Here is a 22,492-nt window from a genome sequence, read left to right on the forward strand (position 1 = left end):
CTTTGAGATATCAAACAGGACATTTTTCTTATGCAAAAAGAAAGTGGAACACGTACATACATGAATATGTATGCGCACGCATGTATGAGTGCGACATGAGTGCATATGAGTATGTATGAGTGCGCACGCGTGCGTAAGTGAATGATCACTTATGCACGCGTGCACACTCATACACAGATATATACAGGGTGTCTCAAAAGCAACAGACCACCCTAATAACTTCAGTATTAAAGTTTCAAGGAAAATGATCTGAATAAAAGTTGTAGGGATATAAGTGAGCTACCTTATGATGACCTTGACTTTGATCTTGACCTCTATTTTCAAGGTCATTTGAAGGTCAACTTGCGTTTTTTAAATGGGAACCCTTATTTTTTATTACACTGTTTTTTTCTACTAGTTAATTTGAACAACTTTTGTCTAAAACATTTTTTATTTATCTAATATTTTTTGAGATATTTGAAGAAAACTTGATAACTTTTTCAATATTTAACTTACGATATCTCGCTAACTATTTATCGGAAGAAAAAGTGGTACTAGACTTTCATGCTTTATTTAGTCTCAAGAATATATTGTTACAATAGCGCCCAGACTTTTGTTAACTTACTGACTTTTGGAAATTTCAAAATCATCAAATTAACAAAAATCAGGGCGCTATTGTAACAATATATTCTTGAGACTAAATAAAGCAAAAAAGTCCAGTATCACTTTTTCTTCCCACAAATAGTTAGCGAGACATCGTAAGTTAAATCCGAAAAAAACTTACCTTATTTAAAATAAGGTTAAAAAAGCGCCAAGTGTACGCGACTCGTATCAATAACCTTTTTTAAAAAAAATTCTACAAAAAAAGTATTTTCTACAAAATATCTGATATCAAATAAGTTAAGCCAAGTGCTAATATATATATATATATATACAATTAAAAATATATTTAATTTTACCTTTTTTTAAAAACAAAATAAAATATTCTAAAAGATATTAAAAAAATGATTCTTAAAATTTAATTATATTTTTATATAATTTAATTTAACAATTCTAAAAAACAAAAATATATCATAATAAATAAATAAAAAAAATTAATTAAAAATATATTTATAAAATAATGAAAATATAAATATAATGAAAAAATTAATTAAAAATTAAAATAATAAATTTAAAATATTGAATATACATTTTCGACAATTTTAAAACTTTTTAAATAACAAAAAGTTCCAATAGATAATAAAATTGAGAGAATAAAATTGACTACAAGAAAGCACTTGGCGTGCCCGGAAAATAAACGTCCGGAAGAAACGGAACTTTAGGGAACGTTTATTTTCCGGCCACGCCAAGTGCTTTCTTGTAGTTCTGAATTTTATTATCTATTGTAACTTTTTGTTATTTAAAAAGTTTTAAAATTGTCGAAAATGTATATTTAATATTTTAAATTTATTATTTTAATTTTTAATTTTTTTATTATATTTATATTTTCATTATTTGTTATTTTATAAATATAATATTTTTTAATTAATTTTTTTATTTATTTATTATGATATATTTTTGTTTTTTTAGAATTGTTAAATTAAATTATATAAAAATATAATTAAATTTTAATAATCATTTTTTTAATATCTTTTAGAATATTTTATTTTGTTTTTAAAAAAAGGTAAAATTAAATATATTTTTAATTGTATATATATATTAGCACTTGGCTTAACTTATTTGATATCAGATATTTTGTAGAAAATACTTTTTTTGTAGAATTTTTTTTAAAAAAGGTTATTGATACGAGTCGCGTGCACTTGGCGCTTTTTTTAACCTTATTTTAAATAAGGTAAGTTTTTTTCGGATATCAATTCTTTTTTTGTGTTTGTATGTAATATAAATGAAATAAATTTTATTACGCATAACTATTAATAAAAAAAGGACAATTCTATTTCATATATTTTCCTAATCCTAAGCGCGAGAGATATACGTATAATAATTTTGACAAACATGTACGATATATCTTAGAATTAGTTTAGTACGTATATAAAAAATACCTCGCGCTTTGATAGATTAATTTTGCTACTTACAAAGATATATTAATTTTACTACTTACAAGGATTTGATGGCTTTCCATTGCTACTTAATTTTCTTGTTCCATTTCAAATTCTGCCATAATGATAAATGATGAAAAGGTATGTTACCATACATATCGATTTATCGATATCTATTTAATTATAGATAGAATTGATCAAAGTTCATGTCGCAGGCGTCGTTCTAAATTTTAAGAAAAAAATGTCATTTCAACGTATAATTAGTTTCAAATAGTATAGTTTTTCATGTAAGTTAAATGTTGAAAAAGTTACCAACTTTTCCTCATATATCTCAAAAAATATTAGGCAAATAAAAGAATGTTTTAGACAAAAGTTGTTCAAATTAATTGGTAGAAAAAAACAGTGTAATAAAAAATAAAGGTTCCCATTTAAAAAACGCAAGTTGGCCTTCAAATGACCTTGAAAATAGAGGTCAAGGTCAAAGTCAAGATCATCATAAGATAGCTCACTTAAATCTCTACAACTTTTATTCAGATCATTTTCCTTGAAACTTCAATACTGAAGAGTTATTAGTGTGGTCTGTTACTTTTGGGGCGACCTGTATACACAGATATTTAAATGTTACAATTTCAATATAAAATAAGCAGTATAATATATATAGATCTAAAGAACGCCAATATATATATTTCATTCTGTATGAGAATTGATTGAAATTCTTACTATATTCTAAACAGATTATTCGCAATTTTCTTGATTTCAGTTTTTTTTTCTTTAGACGTATGGACACTCGTGAACGAGTGTAATAAAATAGAAGTTATACATACTATTGCAAATATCTTAAATATAATCTCTTGAATTTAGAAATTTTTAATTAAATTATTTTGTATTGATACATGTACGCGAATATTCTGCAGAATTTGCAGCAAACTTTAAAAGCGTATTTTTAAAAGAATTTTTATATGAAAATTCGCAATTAAACAATAAGAATTTGGGAAAGATAAACCGAAAGAATATAAAACATTAGTGGAACTCCGATCACCGAAGAAACATGAGTAAATTGTAGTCAAATTATTACCGGTTAAAAATTCTATTAAAGAATACACTTGTAAAGTTTGATTTAGAATCTTGTAAAACGTACAAGATGTATAAAAAATTCCTGGATAGCAAAATACCACAGAAAATGTAAATTTTATAAAAAAATATTTGAAGCAAAAGTTATAGGATTTAAAAAGTTTTTACTGGCTTATCAGTTTGACATTAGGTAGCATCGCCAAGGTTAAACTAAATCGCTAAGGTAAGACTAGTAAATAGATCTTTTCATACCCTAGAACTTTTTCTCTGAAGCAATATTTTATAAAATTCACATTTTCCGAGATGTTTCGTTGTTTGCAATTTTTTATATACACCCTTTATATTGTTACGGTACATATATTTCAGGATATATTGTTACGGTACATATATTTCAGGATATAATAAACAAATATACACCTTTAATTAGAAATTAATTATGATATTACCTAAAAACGATTCAATATTATCTAATTATGAAATATATATAATTTATCTAAATCTGTTGATTCCCTATGAAAAATCTGTAATAGAATAAAATTTATAAGATAATTACTTTGTAAAGTTCACAATAAAAAGTATTAAGATTTGTTGTCTTTTAGATTATCACTTGAATTACCTTGAAAAAATGAATTCGTTTTCTGAACGATAAACTCCGTCTTTTTTTCTCTCCTTCATGCAAACTTCCAGATAAACACATGTGTGTTCATTAAGATATCATATATGAGACAAAAAGCTGCTAATAAAATTAATGTGGTCACTGGTCTTATATCTGTAGACATTTCGATACGTGAAATATGCAATGTAATCGGCAGCATGATGAGATGAGCCATGAATGATACATGACGTATTTTATTTGCAAGATCTGTTAGAGGATTGATTCTCTAAGTGGATAACGCGACGTGTACCGTATGTTAGTCGCAGCTTCATGCCTCAGTCAAACGATTACAGTTTCGGCGAATGTGGCAAAATGTTTCTTCGTTTCTTTTTTTCTTTATGCATTCTCCTTATCTATATCTGTGCATTATACTTTATCTAATGCACACACGATATCCGATATGAAAAGTTGAAGTATAATGTATACATAATAGCTCTATGAGAAATAGCATTGCAAGAAATTTCGATTTTATCTATTGCGTGACTTTGCGTCGTAAATTGTTCCATTTAATTGCAATTCTTATCAAGAGGTACGGTAGTGCCTCGCGCCAAGTCATTACATATACCGCGGGAATATATTTCTCAAACGGAAAAAAAGAAAAATGTTTGTGGAATAAACTCGTGTTCTTATTGCGATCATACGAGATTGTAGATATGTGTGATGTAAGGTTGACGCCCATTGACGGGAAGTCCGATGAAAGATCCGCGAACGAGGTCAATGCTCATTTGAATAATAGTGATGTTCACACACGAATAAGGATATCGCGAGGATGTTTGATCATTGGTGAGTATAAGGACGTATGTACATCGACTGTTGAGCACGAGAATCATCATCTTCTCGCGACTGCGACTGAAGAAATGGAATTAAAGAAAAATAAAAGGCTTGAGGAGACAACTTTCAATAGCTTCGATGGCAAAAAGCTGATCAACACAACTGAGGTAACTTTTCTTTCTTATGACTTGGATAGTTTATATCGACCTTGCAAACGTTGACAGAATTGTAGGAAAAGGCACGCTCTGAGAATACTCACATAGAAGCGTTCGAGTTCAAGAAGACTATTGAAGAATCGAAGGGAAGAAAACGGGTATTCTCCTTGTTCGACACACTGATCGCTCTGGTTGTAATTGGACCTTCGACAGTCGGTTTCTGGAGAGGAATCTGGACATGGATGGACCTTCATAGGGACTTGTGAGTAATACTGCGGCAACAAAGGCCGGGGAGAATCGATCGGGATAGAAATTGCCGTATATTGCTTAAATCGATCGCGAAATATTCATGAATACATTTTTTTTCTGCACGCTGCACGCATACTTAAAGAAAACTTCGTTTCCGTTAGATTTCCCGCCTGGTTTTGCTTCATGACTGGAGCTACTTTGCACGTGCTATTTGCGTTCTTCAAGGATCGCTTCCATATCAGGTATATGGACGAGTGGACTAAATTAAACACGTTCAAGCGATTGCCTTATCGCGCGCTGCAAATTCTGTATACATATACCTTCGGTGTAGCCTGCAACGCGCATTGGCGGGGTTGCTGGATCATCATCGACGATTACTTTTTTATGCACTTATGGTAAGTCGACGAACGTGTCCGTATATAAAAGAGAAAGATACCGAAAGATATCTGCTTCATTATGGCTTCTAATCCCTTGCTGTGACACTCTTGATGTCAGAAGCGAGAAAACGCACATTCAAAATTCTTGTGTGCCATTTGAAAATAAAAAGATATATGTATACAAAATATTTTAGATCTCTAGAATATACTTGTAAAATGACTAATATGAAATTGGTCATATGGAATAATTACGCACGCGCATGACTAGACTTCATATTAGTTATTTTATGGTTGTTGATTAACTGTGTACGGATCTTTTAGAAACGAAAAATTGTGAAGATTAATTGGATCAAACTGAGAAGAAAAGTCATGTACCATTTTGCAAAAATCGCAATTATTTATTTAGTTATTAAATTATTAATGATTGAAAATAACCACATCTAGAAATCATCCTTTTTAATTGATAACTTGAAAATTTGCATACTTATTTGCAAAACGGTAAAGGATTTTTTTATTCAGAATGGCCTCATCTACATATATACAGGGTGAGTGAAAAGTATTGAACCCCTTAAAAATCTTGAAAGATATAAGTTTTACAGAAAAGTGTTTTAGACCAAAGTTATAAGGCTCAAAACGATGTATTTACTGATCTTATTAGTTTGACCTTGAATGACCTTGATTGCCGCGGTCAGGTCAAAGCCAACTTATTTTTTTTTATTAGAAACCCCCATTTTTATTATATCATCTTTTTTTACTAATTAATTTTAATACCTTTTATCTGAAATTTTATTTGCTTAATATTTTTTGAGATATTTAAGGAAAACTCGATAACTTTTTCAATATTTGACTTACGATATCTCGCTAACTATTTGTCGAAAGAAAATTTAGTACTAGACTTTTTTACTCTATTTCGTCTCAAAAATATATTGTTACAATAATGCCCTACCTTTAGTTAACTTTGGACTTATCGACCTTTGGAAATCTCAAAATCATCAAATTAACAAAAGTCAGGGCGTTATGATAACAATATATTCTTGAGACTAAACAGAGTAGAAAAGTCTAATACTACTTTTTCTTTTAACAAATAACGAGATATCGCAAGATAAATATTGAAAAAGTCATCAAATTTTCCTTAAATATCTCAAAATATATTAGGCAAATAAAAAATGTTTCAGACGAAAATTGTTCAAATTAATTGGTAAAAAAAGATGGTATGATAAAAAATAGGGGTTTCTATTTTAAAACAGATAAGTTGACCTTGATTTGACCTTAGCAACACCACTCAAAGTCAAACTGATAAAATCAGTAAATACATTGTTTTGCTTTATTTCTGAGCTTAACTTTTGTCCGAAACACTTTTCTGTAAAATTTATATCTTTCGAGATTTGTAAGGGTTTCCATACTTTTCACTCACCTTGTATAATAGCTATTATGCCTAGCAACAGGTTCAATTCAGGGTTCAAAGTTTAATATACTTATATCTATTGCTAGACACAATAGTCGTCATATAATTGTAGATTAGGGCCTTCTGAATAAAAAAGTTCTTTACCACGCAAATTTTCAAATTATTAAAAGATTAATTAAAACAGCCTCTGAACTGGTCATTTTGAATCATTAATAACTATTGTGATTTTTACAAAATGATATATGATTTTTCTTCTCAATTTGATCTGATTAATCTTCATAATTTTTTGTTTCTAAAAGATCTCGATCACTCTGTCCACTTTATAAAAAGGCATGTTAACTGCGTGAATTTATTTTATATCGAAGCGTTGAAGCCTCTTTTCCGCGATGCTGATTGGTCATCTCACTCGCGTCTCGCGTACGCGGCTTGCTTTGCACGCCGGTTGCGGCTGTCATCGAGCGAAGTTCGTTTTGACATCTCGATCGCACGTTATATATGCAGCTTACTTCTCGTGCGATATAATGTGTCATTGTGTCGTTGAAAGAAGGAAAAGAAGAAACTGAGAAAACTATAAAAAGGGGGAAAAAAGAGAAGGAACGTACGAAGGATAGTGCGTTCTTTCTTGTTATCGCATGCAATTTTGCGACTAGAGGATTCCGAATCTTGCTCCTGCAGCCAAGTAAGTCATTTTATATTTAACTGAGATGCATTTTTTCTTTAATAGAAGATATTCAAATAATAATAATAATTATTATTATTATTATATATTTATATATATGTACTATAGTAATATTATTAACAATAACATAACAGTATATATTTTTTCCTCCTGTTTGAATATCTTCTATTAACTCATTCTATTCCATTCCATGCAATTTTCCAATATTTCCTCCCCTATGTTGAAGATTATAAGTAAATAAAAGAAACCTAAATAGGGAAAAGTCAAGTTAGGTAGGATATGACAAAATAAATAAAAATATAAAAATATTAAGAAATATGAATAGAGAAGAATACGCAATTAATATACAGGGTGTTATAAAAGACCCGGAAGAGCAGAATAACTCAAAAAATATGAGTCCTAGAAAAAATGCGAAGTACTAGGTTTTTATGATTTTTTCCTGGCTATCTGATGTTGACCTTGGATTTGATCTTGACAATGATCTTGAAGGTCATTTCAAGGTCAGGTCAAATATTTTAAATGGGGCCCCATATTTTTGACCCCAGAAATTAAAAGAGCGGAAAATTTTACGTTCGGATATGACCTTGAACACTGCCAAATTTGACCTCTGAAGGTCACATAAAGGTCTAAGCTTGTTTTAGGCTGAGAACGCGAATATCTTCGAAAATGCACCTGCTAGGGAGCAATGTTACGCATAAGAATAAGAATGTAGAGTTCAACGAAGGACATTCAGCCGTGACTTTGCCCTTATTCTCAAGGTCATGAGTTAAGATTATTATTAAGGTCAAACCGGACTTTTTTAGGACTGAAAATCCATACTTTTGACCTAAAAGTGTCAAGATTGAAAAATTTTACGTTCGGATATGACGTTTTCAACCTTGACCTTGTTCTCAAAATTATGCGTTTTACGTTACTTCACTGATCGTGAAGTCTACTGAAAGTAAAGCGTCTCGGAACCCGACCACTGAAGGCAAGGTGTCTCAAACCCGACCACTGAAGGCAAGGTGTCTCAAACCCGGCCACTTAAGGCAAGGTTTCTCAAACCCGACCACTGAAGGCAAGGTGTCTCAAATCCGACCATTGAAGGCAAGGTTCAGTTAGTCCCGGCCACCAAAGGCAAAGCATCTTGTAACTCGGTCTGAGATTACAAGAGATGTTCAAAATGTTCCCCATTGACCGTTTGACAGTGTGCTAAGCGGACGTACAAATTGTCAGTCGTACTCCTTATCATTTCTGGAGGTATTGCAGCACATTCGTCTATGATTCGTTGTTGAAGCTCATCCAGGTTACGAGGTTTAGTGAAATAAACTTTATTTTTTATGTAGCCCCAAAGAAAGAAATCAAGTGGTGTAATGTCGGGCTATCTCGGTGGCCATTCGATTGTTCCTCTTCTACCTACCCATCGATTAGGGAAAGTATCGTTTAAATAGTTCCAAACAATGCGTCCGAATAATGTGGCGGTGCCCCATCTTGCTGGAACCAAACATCATCAAAATTATCACCAACAATCTCCTGTATTGATCGAACAATTTGGTTTGTTAGAAGCTGCAGATAGGTTTCTAAGTTCAAATTCCCATTTATAAAAAGAGGCCTAACCACTTGATTATCATAAAGACCTGCCCAAATATTCAATTTTTGAGGTCGCTGCGTATGTGCTTCAAGCATCCAATGAGGATTATCGTTGTTCCAATATCTAAAATTATGACGGTTTACCTCACCAGTAATTTCAAAAGACACTTCGTCTGAAAAACGATATTATGCAAAAAGTTCGGTTGCTAATCAATTCTTTGCATCATAACTTCTGAAAATTGCATCCTGCGGTCAAAATCATCCTCATTCAACTCATGGTGGAGATGAATTTTGTAGGGGTGGAACTTAATGGTCTTTAGATTTTTGGAAATTGACAATACACTCATTTGAAGCTGTTGAGATGCTTTTCTAATTGACAATCTGGGATTTTCAACAAATGATTGGGCTACTTCAAATTGTCGTTCTTCTGTTGTTTGGGACCTTGACCTCTCAGATTTTTGGCGGTTTTTATTACTCCCAGTTTCTACAAATTGTCTGATGATGCAAGATACAGTCGATATTGAAATACCTTCGTCTTCATTACGAAAGTTTTCATTGAACAGCAATCTCACTTCACTGTATGACCTTCGTCTATCCCCCCATCCTCTCATCATCAATAGCGAAACTCTTTCATGCTCTGTAAGAGAAGCCATTTAGAATTGAAAACAAAAAATTTGCAAAAATTTGGTATAAAAAATTCGGTTTCTTTACCTTTAAATAAAAATAATAAGTAATGTACCATTGATCGTTAATAATAATATGATAATAATTCAAAACGGACTAGAATGACATCAAAACTTGTTAAATCGATGAAAACTCAAAAATAATCTATTATCTATTTGACACTGATAGAATCGAGACAAATAAAAACCTTGAAGCATACACTTTATCGATGGCGAATAAATTTTTCGGATACCGATCCTGGGATTTTTGAGCTCGTTAAAACCGAATCCTATGTCGGATTTTGCAAATTCAAAATGGCCGATTCAAGATAGCGGCCGGTATTTAAGAATAACAAAAATTAGATCTCGTTTAAGGAGTTTTTGAAGTCGTTTCTGAAATCGAATCCGACGTTGGATTTTACAAATTCAAGATGACCGATCCAAAATGGCGCCCGATATTGAGGAATTACCAACAATCGGAGTGTGACCTCGTACGTAACGTAAAATCTCACTCTTCACATTATGGGGGGAGGGGTAAAAGTATGTGTTTCTAGCCTAAAAAAATTAATTGACCTTGATATGACTGACACATAACCTTAAGAACAAGGTCAAGGTTGAAAACGTCATATCCGAACGTAAAATTTTTCAATCTTGACACTTTTAGGTCAAAAGTATGGATTTTCAGTCCTAAAAAAGTCCGGTTTGACCTTAATAATAATCTTAACTCATGACCTTGAGAATAAGGGCAAAGTCACGGCTGAATGTCCTTCGTTGAACTCTACATTCTTATTCTTATGCGTAACATTGCTCCCTAGCAGGTGCATTTTCGAAGATATTCGCGTTCTCAGCCTAAAACAAGCTTAGACCTTTATATGACCTTCAGAGGTCAAATTTGGCAGTGTTCAAGGTCATATCCGAACGTAAAATTTTCCGCTCTTTTAATTTCTGGGGTCAAAAGTATGGGGCCCCGTTTAAAATATTTGACCTGACCTTGAAATGACCTTCAAGGTCATTGTCAAGATCAAATCCAAGGTCAACATCAGATAGCCAGGAAAAAATCATAAAAACCCAGTACTTCGCATTTTTCTAGGACTCATATTTTTCGAGTTATTCTGCTCTTCCGGGACTTTTATAACACCCTGTATAGGAATAAGAGCTATATAACTTTTACTGCATCTTACTGTATTTCTCCTCTTTCGCATTTTATAGGGAAATAAAAAATAGGAAGATGGAATGGAGAAAAAAATCCAAAAGAAAAATAATAAGAGATTGGAGAAGAAACGCAGAGAGAGAGAGGGGGGGGGAGAGGGAGACAGAGAGAGAGAGAGGGGGGGAGAGGGAGAGAGAGAGAGAGAGAGAGAGAGAGAGAGAGAGGGAAAGAGAGAGAGAGAGAACAAGAGAGAGGAAAATGCGGAAGAAGGGAAGTACAAGATACAGTAAAAGTTATATCACACTTATTCTTTTTAATTGCGTATTATTCTCTCTATTCATATTTTCGCATATTCTTATTTCTTATATTTTCATTTATTCTGTCATGTTATATCTAATTTGATTTTTCTCTATTTAGATCTTTTTTATTTACTTGTAATCTTTAACATAGGGAGAATATATTGGGAAATTGTATGGAATGAAAAAGGATAACTGTTAATAAAATATATTCAAATAGAAGGAAGGAAAATATGTACTATAATATTATTATCAATAATAACAATAATATAACACTTATATATTTTTTCCTCCTGTTTGAATATCTTCTATTAACTCTCATTCTTTTCCATTCCATGCAATTTTCCAATATTTTCTCCCCTATGTTAAAGGTTACAAGTAAATAAAAGAGACCTAAATGAACAAAATGTGGAAGAAGAGAAGTACAAGATACAGTGAAAGTTATATCACACTTATTCTTTTTAATTGCATATTATTCTCTCTATTCTTATTTTCGCATATTCTTATATTGTCATATTATATCTAATTTGATTTTTTCTCTATTTAGGTCCTTTCTAATTTCTTGTAATTTTTAACATAGAGAAAAAAATATTGGAAAATTGTATGGAATGAAAAAGAATAACAGTTAATAGAAGATATTCAAATAGAAGGAAGGAAAATATGTACTATAACAATATTATCAATAATTTTTTTTTTTAAGACTATTTGTGGAAATTGATCCAGTCAAGAGTGACCGTTTTACAATATATTTTTCATATAGGGATTCACATGAATGCTATCGTGGCCCCTCATCATCACATAGTTATTTTAGAACGGGCAATTTAAAAAAAAGTCCCAGACGGCACAGGAGTGCGGTGACAAAACAAAATACTCATTATTCGTTTTCATCTTGTCTCATTAAATCATTGGGTTTTTCCTCTTCAGACGTCTAAAAGTAGCCCCCTCAAGATGGAGGAGGTATGAAGCTAGTCGATTAGTATGATTAGCAAGTCATATTTTGTGTCTGTTTGCAGCTATCTTACTTTTTTCGACAACAGTGCTCATACCGAGGTCACGATGAATATCTGAATTTCGACAGAACCAGTGCGCCCCGGTTATATCTCTGAGCACTTTGTTTTGTATAGTTTGTATGGTTTTAATATTGGAGTCTGCACTACATCCCCAAAGCTGAATGTCATAGGTCCACACCAGCTTGAGAATTAGTTTGTAAAGTAGGAGTTTATTTTTCACCGATAACTTAGAGTTCTTATCATCCACTCCATTTTAGAACGTAATATGTGTAATTGATTGCGTTTAATTTTTATGTGCTGCTTCCAGCGCAGCTTAGCATTTAGGGTCATACCTAGATACTTTGCAGTATTTGTGTAGGGGACTACTTGTTGATTTATAAAGATCGGTATCGGAGTCTCTTTTTTTAATGTGAAATTTATATGTTGAGGTTTGGTTTCATTCAATTTTATCCTCCACTCAGTCGTCCAATCCACAATCCGTGTTAAGGCATGCTGAAGCTTTCCAGTTGCTATGCCTGTGGTTTTGCCACTGGCCAGAATCGCAGTATCATCGGCATAGGTTGCCACATTTACTTCCGGGATTTTAGAGATGTCAGCTATATATAGAAGATATAAAATGGGTCCCAGAATACTGCCCTGAAGGACACCCGCTGCTATTTCATAAAATCCGGAGTATGCATTTTCATTTCGTACTCTAAAGCTGCGGTTCTGCAGATATGATATTAGCAATTCTCTAATAGGTTTCGGCAACAACTTTTTAAGTTTGAACACTAGCCCCTCGTGCCAGACCCTGTCAAATGCTTGAGATACGTCAAGCAGAATGACGGAGCATACTCTTTTATCCTCTAACGTTGCTTCTATTTCGTCGTTAAGCAATGGACTTGGTCGATAGTCGAATGCTTATCCCTAAATCCAAATTGATGGTTAGGGAGGAGATGGTTTTCAACAAACGGTTTAAGCCTCTTAATGATAAGTTATTCAAACACTTTGGCTATAATTGGAAAGAGAGAGATAGGTCTATACGATGTGATTTCATTTAACGGTTTACCGGGTTTTGGTATGGTAATAATTTCCGCAATCTTCCATTGTTTAGGGAAATATCTTAAACGGATAGATGCATTGAACAAATGAGTCAGTTTCATAATCCCCTTTGCTGGTAAGTTCTTCAACATCCGGATCGTAATGGAGTCATATCCAGGAGCTGTTTTAGATTTTAGTTTGCTTATCTCTTTTTGGATTTCTTTAGGAGCGACGTGTTTGATAGGTGTGATGTCATCTGATTCTACAGTAACTAATTCTGAAGCGTCAATGCATGAGTCGTGCGGTTGAAACACTTTTTCGAGATGATTGGAGGTCGGCCTTGTCTTGGCTGCTTTTAGCCCAGGATCCATCTGGTTTCCTGATAAGTGGTGTATTTATGATTGGTCTTCTGATACGTTTGGTTGCCTTCCAGAGAGAGTAATTTGTATCGACATCGACTGTTAGCCCTTGGAGATATTTAGCTATTCCATTGTTTCTTGTTACATAAAGTGATCTTTTTAACTTTTGATTTATCTTATTTAGAATTTTCTTACGTTCCAGGTCCTACCTAACCACCTTCCTACCTAAGCCACCTAAGGAACCTAACCAGGTTCTCTGCCAATTTCTGCGTGCTCTCCTCCTTTCTCTTATCATTTCTTTAATTTCTATAGAGAAGTTCAAAGCAAATGCAGGTTTATTAATCATTGTAGAGTTAGCCCTATTTGCCATTTGCAATAATTCTGTAAATAATTTTACTTCCTTTTCCACCTGTTCATGGGTTTTAAGCGAAGTGTTAAGCATAATGAGTTCCTCAAGACAGTCCCGATAACCAATCCAGTCCGTTCTAGTCTATGATAAAGGAATCCTAGATATAACAGCATTACCAAGAGTTAAAAATAACTGGGGTGTGGTCAGAGCTGATGTCGAGACATGTCTCGACCTCAATAAAATTTGCTGACAGACCTTTTGTAATGAAAAGGTCAATAACATGAGGAAGCTTGTTTATATCAGTAGGCCAGTAGCTAGGACTGCCACTGGAAAAAAACTCGCACCTCAATGATCTACCTGCGTTGTATAGTGCTTTTGGTGACATATATCTACTGCATCAATATATGTTTTGCATTAAAATCGCCTCCAGCAATAAAGTTATTACCCAAGGTAATTGGGTTATTATCCAAGGAATGCCAAGTATTCCCCATACTCCTCCATTGATATACTGTGTCTGGGTGGACTGTATACTGCAGATAATGTTAAATTATATCTTTTACATTGGACATAAACAGTGCTGGCTTGTATTTTTTCGAGAGATGTGTGACGCCTGGAGTGCGTCCGTGCGGGTCCTTCCCGCGAAGGAATTTCATCGAGGGGTCTTGGCGAGGCGCGGCTCGCCGGAACCCAGCGGCGGGAAGGGATCGCGCCCAATTTATTTGATCTAAGATTGATTCAATAGCTTTATTTAGAAGCGAACATTACTGAGATATAATGGGTGGCGCGTGCGGCCGGTGGGCGGTCGCTTGTCGAGATCCGTCCGCGGAAAAGTTCGGGGCCGTCGGGCCGTGGCTCTTCGGGCCACTCGTTCGCACGCTGGGACGCGGTCGAGGCTATCCGCGAGGATTTTTTCGTCTATAAGGTTGGCGAGCACCCTCGTCTTCAATATGGCGAGGACACTCGCCACAGGCAGTTAGCGAGTACACTCGCTCGGGGAGAGTGGCGAGTACGCTCGCCTGAGGGAGAGTGGCGAGTACGTTCGCTCGGGGGAAGAAGGGTAGCGCGTACGCTCGCTTTAGAGAAGATGGCGAGTACGCTCGCTTTAGAGAAGGTGGCGAGTACGCTCGCTTTAAAAAAGGTGGCGAGTACGCTCGCTTTAGAGGAGGGTGAGTACGCTCGCTTTAGAGAAGGTGGCGAATACGCTCGCTTTAAAGAAGGTAGCGAGTACGCTCGCTTTAGAGAAGGGCGAGTACGCTCGCTTTAAAGAAGGTAGCGAGTACGCTCGCTTTAGAGAAGGGCGAATACGCTCGCTTTAAAGAAGGTAGCGAGTACGCTCGCTTTAGAGAAGGGCGAGTACGCTCGCCCTGGAGAAGCCGGCGAGGACATTCGCTCTCGGGATGGTGAGTACGCTCGCTATGGAGGATGGCGAGTACGCTCGTCCTCGGAGATGACGAGTACGCTCGCCCTCGGAAACTGGCGAGTACACTCGCTTTCGGAGATGGCGAGTACGCTCGCTTCAGAGAAATGTCGGAGAACTCTCAGGCGGGTCGATGCCTCGTCTCGAGGCGTCGGAAGACAAGTGCTCTTGCCAGTCGCACAGCGCCTTATATTGGCCGCCCGTGCGACTCTAGTTCGTTCCCCTTCCGTATCGCGCGACACGGAGGGGGGGCACGATCGCATGTCGCGCGCGCCGAGGCGGTCCTTGCCTCCACGCGCGCGCCGCGTGCTCTTTTGTTCGTCTCGCTCGCTCGCTCTCACTCCCGTCGCTCGCCCGTTCTCACCGCTCCTCTCGCTCGCTTGCATCCTGTGCAGGGTGCTTCCCCGCGGAATGCATTTGGCTCGGCCCGATACGTAACGATCGTATCGTTACATCTCCCCCCCCCAGTTCGCTCGGGAAAGCAAGAAACCGGTAGACACGGTGTTTGCTGAGAGATAAGCTTACTTTATTCGTTTGACAGAGCGCAGAGAGAAATCGGTGTTGTATCGGATAATCCATTGTCCTCCGCCGACACGGGCCTTGTAACGGCGCGATCGATAACGGGCGTAATACGGCACGTCGATGGTGAGGCCAGGGACCAAGGCGACCAGGCTCGGTGGTGGAGTGCAGGGGGTGCGAGACACTGCCGCGGTCAGGTCGGCTCGGGTCGGAAGGCAGCGCTCGGCCTCCTGCAACGTCTTCCGTGACGTGTGACGATGGGGTGGCCGTGTTCCTGTCGCCGGTCGGCTCCTTCGGCGGTGGGATTACGGAACGCCCCGGCTGGATGGTTGGCTGAGTGTTTGCGACGCAGCGCTGGCGAGGTGCGGGCGACGTGAGCAACGGCGATGTCCAGTTACCGGGTTTCAAAATCTGGATGCTCGTGATGGTTGGTTTTGGTGTCGTCGGCGGCTGTCGGGGCCGTGCCGGCTGGCGCTGGGTAGCCATGGCTGCTGGGGCCCCTCCGGTCGCTCCGGCACCCTTCTGACGGTTGTCCGGCTTGGCAGCCTCGTGGTCGATGTCGGTCAGATCGTCGCCGAACAAATCGATCAGTTCGATTCGGGTGCTCGGACCAATCGTTGGTCGTGTAGTCCTGGCTGATTCCTTTCGGCGATTTACCTTTGCCCACGGTGGCTGAGTCCCGGGGCGTCGCAAGTGGCGGTTCCCGCGCTGTCACTGCGATCGGTTTGTCGGTGCGTGGAACAGTCGGCTGCGGGCGGCTCACGGTCGCCGAGGTCCGGAGCGTCGTGCGGAGCTGTCCCCGCGCAGTCCCTGCGATCTGCTGGCTGGCCTGTTGTGTGGTCGGCTGCGGGTTGCTCTCGGTCGCCAAGGTCCGGAGCGTCGTGCTGGTTCCTACACGTCGTCCATACACGTTGGAACGGGGCGCTGGCCGGGATTTCGCGCACGAGATCCTCGATGGCGTGGATATCCATGTCAATCGAAAGGAATGAACGCGGAATTGCGGTAGCTTATATATCCGTTTGTGCTATTGTTTGCCTCGCGTTTTTCGGGTGATCATGCTGTTGCTTTGTGTCGAGTGTTTTGACGTTTTTTAAATCCTGTACATGTATTTGTCTATACCACCGGCCCCGCGCATCCTTCAGATCAACGATTACCGAGGATATAAATCTTTGTACCGTATATGGCCCCGAGTAACGCGGGGCGAGTTTAGCATTAAACGCGTCGGCTTTCTTCGACAGGGGGTATTCTTTTTTCCAGACGGTTTCCCCGATTCGTGGCCGCCAGTCACGTCGCCGGAGATTATAATATTTTTCCTGTTTCTGGAACGCGCGTGCCAGATTTATTTTGACAACATCAAATGCCGCGTGTAATTATCGTGGCAGTTGGTCGCCAGTCGGTATAGTGGTTTCCTGCTTTCGCTCGCGGCGGGTCGGTTCGGGTTCGCGTCCGTAATTGAGGTAAGCGGGCGTAAAGCCGGTTGCCTCATGCCAGGCGGAATTGTACGCGAATCGTAGTGCGGGGATGTTATCATCCCATCGACGCTGATTTTGATCGACATGTTGAGCAATCATGGTCTTGATGGTGCGGTTAGTCCGTTCCACGGGATTGCAGTGTGGTACATGCAGTGCGGTGCATGCACTGGGGTGGTCTGATGGTGCACCCCGTGTTCCTGCAGCAGTCGAGCGACCTGTTGGGACCTGAATTGCGTCCCGTTGTCGGAAATGATGCTTTTCGAACATCCGTGTCGGTACAGGATATCGGTCCGGAGGGCCGTAGCGACGGCTTCCGCCGTGGCCTTTCGCAAGGGTCTCAACTCGACCCATTTCGTGAACCGATCCTGCATCATCAATAGCCAGTGGTGGCCGCTGGAGGAACGTGGGAGTGGTCCCACCAAATCCACGGTGACTTGCTCCCATGGTCCCTGGACACTGGTGGCATGCATGCGACCAGCGGGTCTGTTTTGTGAGACATGCGCAAGGCAGTTCGAGCATTTGCGCACGTATCGGGCGATATCCTTAAACATCCCCGGCCAATAGTATTTGGGAGCCATGTGAGCAATCGTCTTAGTAATTCCCAGGTGGCCGGCGGTGGGAGCATCGTGGTATTGGGCGAGAAGGTTTTCGCGTTGATCCTTGGGTATGCACAATTTCCACTGAGTGTCCGCCGGAGTGTCCTTGAAATCCAAGTCGTGCAGAATGTGCCGATACAACTTATCGCGTCGGATCGCGAAATCGGGGTATTCTTCTGGATGAGCCTGCACGTTTTTCCGCAGACGGTGATACCACGAGCACGCGGTTCCCGTCGCTATTTCATTGATCATCGGACGCCTAGATAACGCATCTGCGACAGTGTTCAATTTCCCCTTGCGGTATTGAATGTCGAAATCGTATAATTGTAACTCGAAGGCCGATCGTCCCAGCCTTCCGGTGGGTGAGTCTAGTTTCTGTAGCCATTGGAGGGGTTGATAGTCGGTGACGACGGTGAACTGATATCCCTCCAAGTAGACCCCATGCGTAGCACTCCCCAAAGGACTGCCAGGCACTCGATTTCAGTGGCGCTATAATTTTTCTCGGCCTGGTTCAAAGTTCGGCTGGCATAGGCAATTACTCGTTCGCCCTCCGGCAGCTTCTGATACAGCACCGCCCCCAGCCCCTGAGTGCTGGCGTCGGTTTGCAGGATAAACCGTCGTGTGAAATCTGGGCAAGCCAAAATCGGGCCAGAACTTAGAGTGCGCTTCAGAGTCTGGAAGGCGTTCTCTTCCTCGGTGTTCCATCTCCACGGGACGTTCTTCCGCGTTAAGCGCGTTAGGGGCGCCGCGATTGTGGCAAAGTCCGGGATGAAACGCCTGTACCAGGAGGCCAGTCCCAGGAACTGCCGTACTTTCCGAATGATGGTCGGTGGAGGCCACTCGGTGATAGCGCGAGTTTTCTCTGGATCGGTGTGGATACTCTTCTGGTTTACGACATGCCCAAGGTATTTAAGCTGGTCCACGCAGAATCGACATTTGTCGGGGTTTGGACGGAGTTTCGCGGTCCTCAGCCGGCTGAATACTTCCGCAAGCGTTCGGAGATGCTCTTCAAAAGTTCGGCCAATGACGATAATGTTATCGAGACACACCATAACGGACGGCTCGAGTTCTGGGCCCAGGACGTTATCCAGGAGTCGTTGAAACGTCGCGGGTGCCGAATGCAACCCGAAAGGCATGACTTTAAATTGAAACAGCCCTTTCCCCGGTACTGTAAAGGCGGTAATCGGCCGGCTGGCAGTGTGTAGCAGGACCTGCCAATATCCATTCTTAAGGTCGATTGTCGATAAATACGCGGCTCCCCTCAATTTGTCGAGCGTGGCGGAGATTTGTGGAAGCGGATAGGCATCCTTCTCAGAAACCTCGTTGACCTTCCTAAAGTCTATGCAGAAGCGGTGACCGCCATCCTTTTTTCGAACGACGACCACGGGAGAGCTCCACGCGCTCCTTGCCGGCTCAATTACCCCATCTCGTAACATGGTTTCCACTTCCTGGTCAATGATCTGCTGCATCGCGGGATTCCGCGGTCGGTATCGTTGCTTAATTGGTTGTTCCTTTTTTAGATGGATACGGTGCTCGAGAACGGGCGTGGGTCCCTGAATATGCCGAAATTTCGCTAACTCCCGGCGGAGGAACTGGTCCAGGCGGCGATCCTCGGTCGGGGTGCGAGGTCGCAATCCGGCTTGTAATTCGCATACAGGTGTCGCTGTCGATTCTCCGGCGCAGGGCGGCGGCGGAAGCCAGAACTTTGTCTTTCACCACAAATCGACCCCAATGAGCATGGCGCTATTCAAGTCCGGCAAAATGCGGAATTTATGCCGATAAAATGTCGTCCCGAGTCGTACGGGAAGTCAGATGTCCCCTGGTGTAGCGCATTCGGCCTCGTCGGCCAACAGCACCTCTCCTGGGCCGGGCTCGGGTCGGAATCCGTGGTTGCGGGCGAGCTCGGCAGTGACGGAATTGATGCAAGAAATTTCCGAGCCTGAGTCGATTAGTGCGTCGACCGACGCATCCCTCAGATGCACCGTGATGTGGGGCCGTGGAGTATAATAAATTTTACAGGGTCGGACCGAGGTGCCACCGTCTACTCGGCCCGTCCCCCGTTTCCCGCACGGGGATGACATTGTTGAGTCAGAACGCCGTCCTTCCCACACTGTAAGCAAAATTTGCATGGTGGGCGAGTGCAGTGGAACCGCATGTAACCGCGCTGCTTACATTTCCAGCAGCACTCGTCTCGTTTGTATTCCGTGGCGGCTATATGTGGAGGCCGATCGGCTTTTGTCCGGCTGTTTTGTTCCTGCAGGATGGCCTCATATTCGGTGGCTCGGGCTTGTAAATCGGCGAGGTTGGTAATGTCGCTAAAACGGATGTACAATTTATAGGCCGGGTCCATGTTATCATAGATTCGCTCGATCTGTTGTCTGATGGTAAACCCTCTCGCGCGTCGCATCAGCGTGAGAAGGGTTTTTGCGTATTTTTGGAATACTTCTCTCGTCTTTTGCCGACGGTCCAATGCCTCGCGTTCCAATTGGGCGCGGTAACGATTTGGTAAATATTGCTTCTTTACAGCATCGGTAAAATCCTGCCACCGTGTCCAGGTATTGCGATTATTTCGATACCATAGAAGTACGTCGCCCTTTAGCATCTCGGGTAGTCCAAGCAAGAGATACTCCTCCCGGTAGCTATAGGTGAGACTTAATTTTTCCACGCGCTCTAGAAAGGCCCACGGGTCGCGACCATCGAAATGGCATCTCCAATTTCCGAATTTGGTTCATCATTTTTCCCGGGTCGGCCATAGTTCCGTCGACCTCCCCAGAAGGAGCTTGTCGGGGCAAATCTATATTGGTTGACTCGTGCTGGGGGTTCATCGCGTCGATCGTCGGACAGTTTTCCTCCGGCTCAGCTAGCTCCGCGGTCGGATGGGGGTCGATAAAACCACTGAGGTTAAGCGGCGTTTTCAATTCTAATCCCGGGTTTTTTTACGATGAAGGTGTTAAACCGTTTCCGGAGTTCGTCAAGCGACCCTTGTGTATCTAAATGGTGTTCCTCTAGGAGATTACTTACAGTTTCTTTGTTCAAAAAATACACCCACCTCGGCATTGTTTGCTAAATTGGGCGCGATACCGGTCCCTGTTCGGGCGCCATGTGACGCCTGGAGTGCGTCCGTGCGGGTTCTTCCCGTGAAGGAATTTCATCGAGGGGTCTTGGCGAGGCGCGGCTCGCCGGAACCCAGCGGCGGGAAGGGATCGCGCTCAATTTATTTGATCTAAGATTGATTCAATAGCTTTATTTAGAAGCGAACATTACTGAGGTATAATGGGTGGCGCGTGCGGCCGGTGGGCGGTCGCTTGTCGAGATCCGTCCGCGGAAAAGTTCAGGGCCGTCTGGCTGTCCGTGGCTCTTCGGGCCACTCGTTCGCACGCTGGGACGCGGTTGAGGCTATCCGCGAGGATCTTTTCGTCGTATAAGACTGGCGAGCACCCTCGTCTTCGATATGGCGAGGACACTCGCCACAGGCAGTTAGCGAGTACGCTCGTTCGGGGAGAGTGGCGAGTACGCTCGCCTGAGGGAGAGTGGCGAGTACGCTCGCTCGGGGGAAGAAGGGTGGTGCGTACGCTCGCTTTAGAGAAGATGGCGAGTACGCTCGCTTTAGAGAAGGTGGCGAGTACGCTCGCTTTAAAGAAGGTGGCGAGTACGCTCGCTTTAGAGGAGGGCGAGTACGCTCGCTTTAGAGAAGGTGGCGAGTACGCTTGCTTTAAAGAAGGTGGCGAGTACGCTCGCTTTAGAGAAGAGCGAGTACGCTCGCCCTGGAGAAGTCAGCGAGGACACTCGCTCTCGGGATGGCGAGTACGCTCGCTGTGGAGGATGACGAGTACGCTGGTCCTCGGGGATGGCGAGTACGCTCGCCCTCGGAAACTGGCGAGTACACTCGCTTTCGGAGATGGCGAGTACGCTCGCCCTTGGAAACTGGCGAGTATACTCGCTTTCGGAGATGGCGAGTACGCTCGCTTCAGAGAAATGCCGGAGAACTCTCAGGCGGGTCGGTGCCTCGTCTCGAGGCGTCGGAAGACAGGTGCTCTTGCCAGTCGCACGGCGCCTTATGTTGGCCGTCCGTGCGACTCTAGTTCGTTCCCCTTCTGTATCGCGCGACACGGGGGAGGGCACGATCGCATGTCGCGCGCGCCGCGTGCTCTTTTGTTCGTCTCGCTCGCTCGCTCTCGCTCCCGTCGCTCGCCCGTTCTCACCGCTCCTCTCGCTCGCTTGCATCCTGTGCAGGGTGCTTCCCCACGGAATGCATTCGGCTCGGCCCGATACGTAACGATCGTATCGTTACAGATGTTTTGAGTTCTTCATGATGGTTTATATTGGATCGGATTACAACAGCAGCCCCACTTCTGGCTTTGTTAGCTGGATGGAGGAGTCGGAGGATTCGAGGACCGGTGGTCTAACCACCTTCCTCCTCTTCCTCCCCTTGGCTTTCCGCTTGCGCTCCTCCTTCCCCTCGGTTTCGGACGCTGAGGAACCGCTGCTGCCAGCGGTTACCTCAGCGTACGTCCTGCGTCTCGGCTTGGGCTGAGGTTGATCCCGTGCTGCGTCGGTGGTCAATTTCGCAGCGTTCTGCTCCTCCTCCAGCCTTCGGTTTTCCACCCTCAATTTCTTGTTTTCCTCTCTTATCGCCTATAATTCCGCCTCGATACTTGACCTATTGTCCTCTCCTCTATCTTTGGCAGCATTCCTG

At 41.4% G+C, this 22,492-nt stretch overlaps 1 protein-coding gene across 2 annotated transcripts in view; it reads left to right on the forward strand.

Moving 5' to 3' along the window:
• Positions 1 to 4,100: 4,100 nt before the first annotated feature.
• Positions 4,101 to 22,492, forward strand: part of LOC105188220 (uncharacterized) — a 69,231-nt gene continuing 50,839 nt past the window's right edge. Inside the window, exons 1-4 of one of the 2 annotated variants that reach the window (XM_025298366.1) lie at positions 4,105 to 4,679; positions 4,745 to 4,929; positions 5,078 to 5,311; positions 7,064 to 7,381. In XM_025298366.1, coding sequence (XP_025154151.1) covers positions 4,179 to 4,679; positions 4,745 to 4,929; positions 5,078 to 5,311; positions 7,064 to 7,091 — 948 coding nt within the window. In that variant the 5' untranslated portion in view covers positions 4,105 to 4,178 and the 3' untranslated portion in view covers positions 7,092 to 7,381. Of the gene's footprint in view, positions 4,680 to 4,744; positions 4,930 to 5,077; positions 5,312 to 7,063; positions 7,382 to 22,492 lie in introns of those variants that run through there. The other variant, XM_025298365.1, reaches the window with a different exon arrangement.

The sequence above is a fragment of the Harpegnathos saltator genome, unplaced genomic scaffold (assembly GCF_003227715.2).
Source record: "Harpegnathos saltator strain DR-91 unplaced genomic scaffold, Hsal_v8.6 scaffold217, whole genome shotgun sequence".
Taxonomy (NCBI): domain Eukaryota; kingdom Metazoa; phylum Arthropoda; class Insecta; order Hymenoptera; family Formicidae; genus Harpegnathos; species Harpegnathos saltator.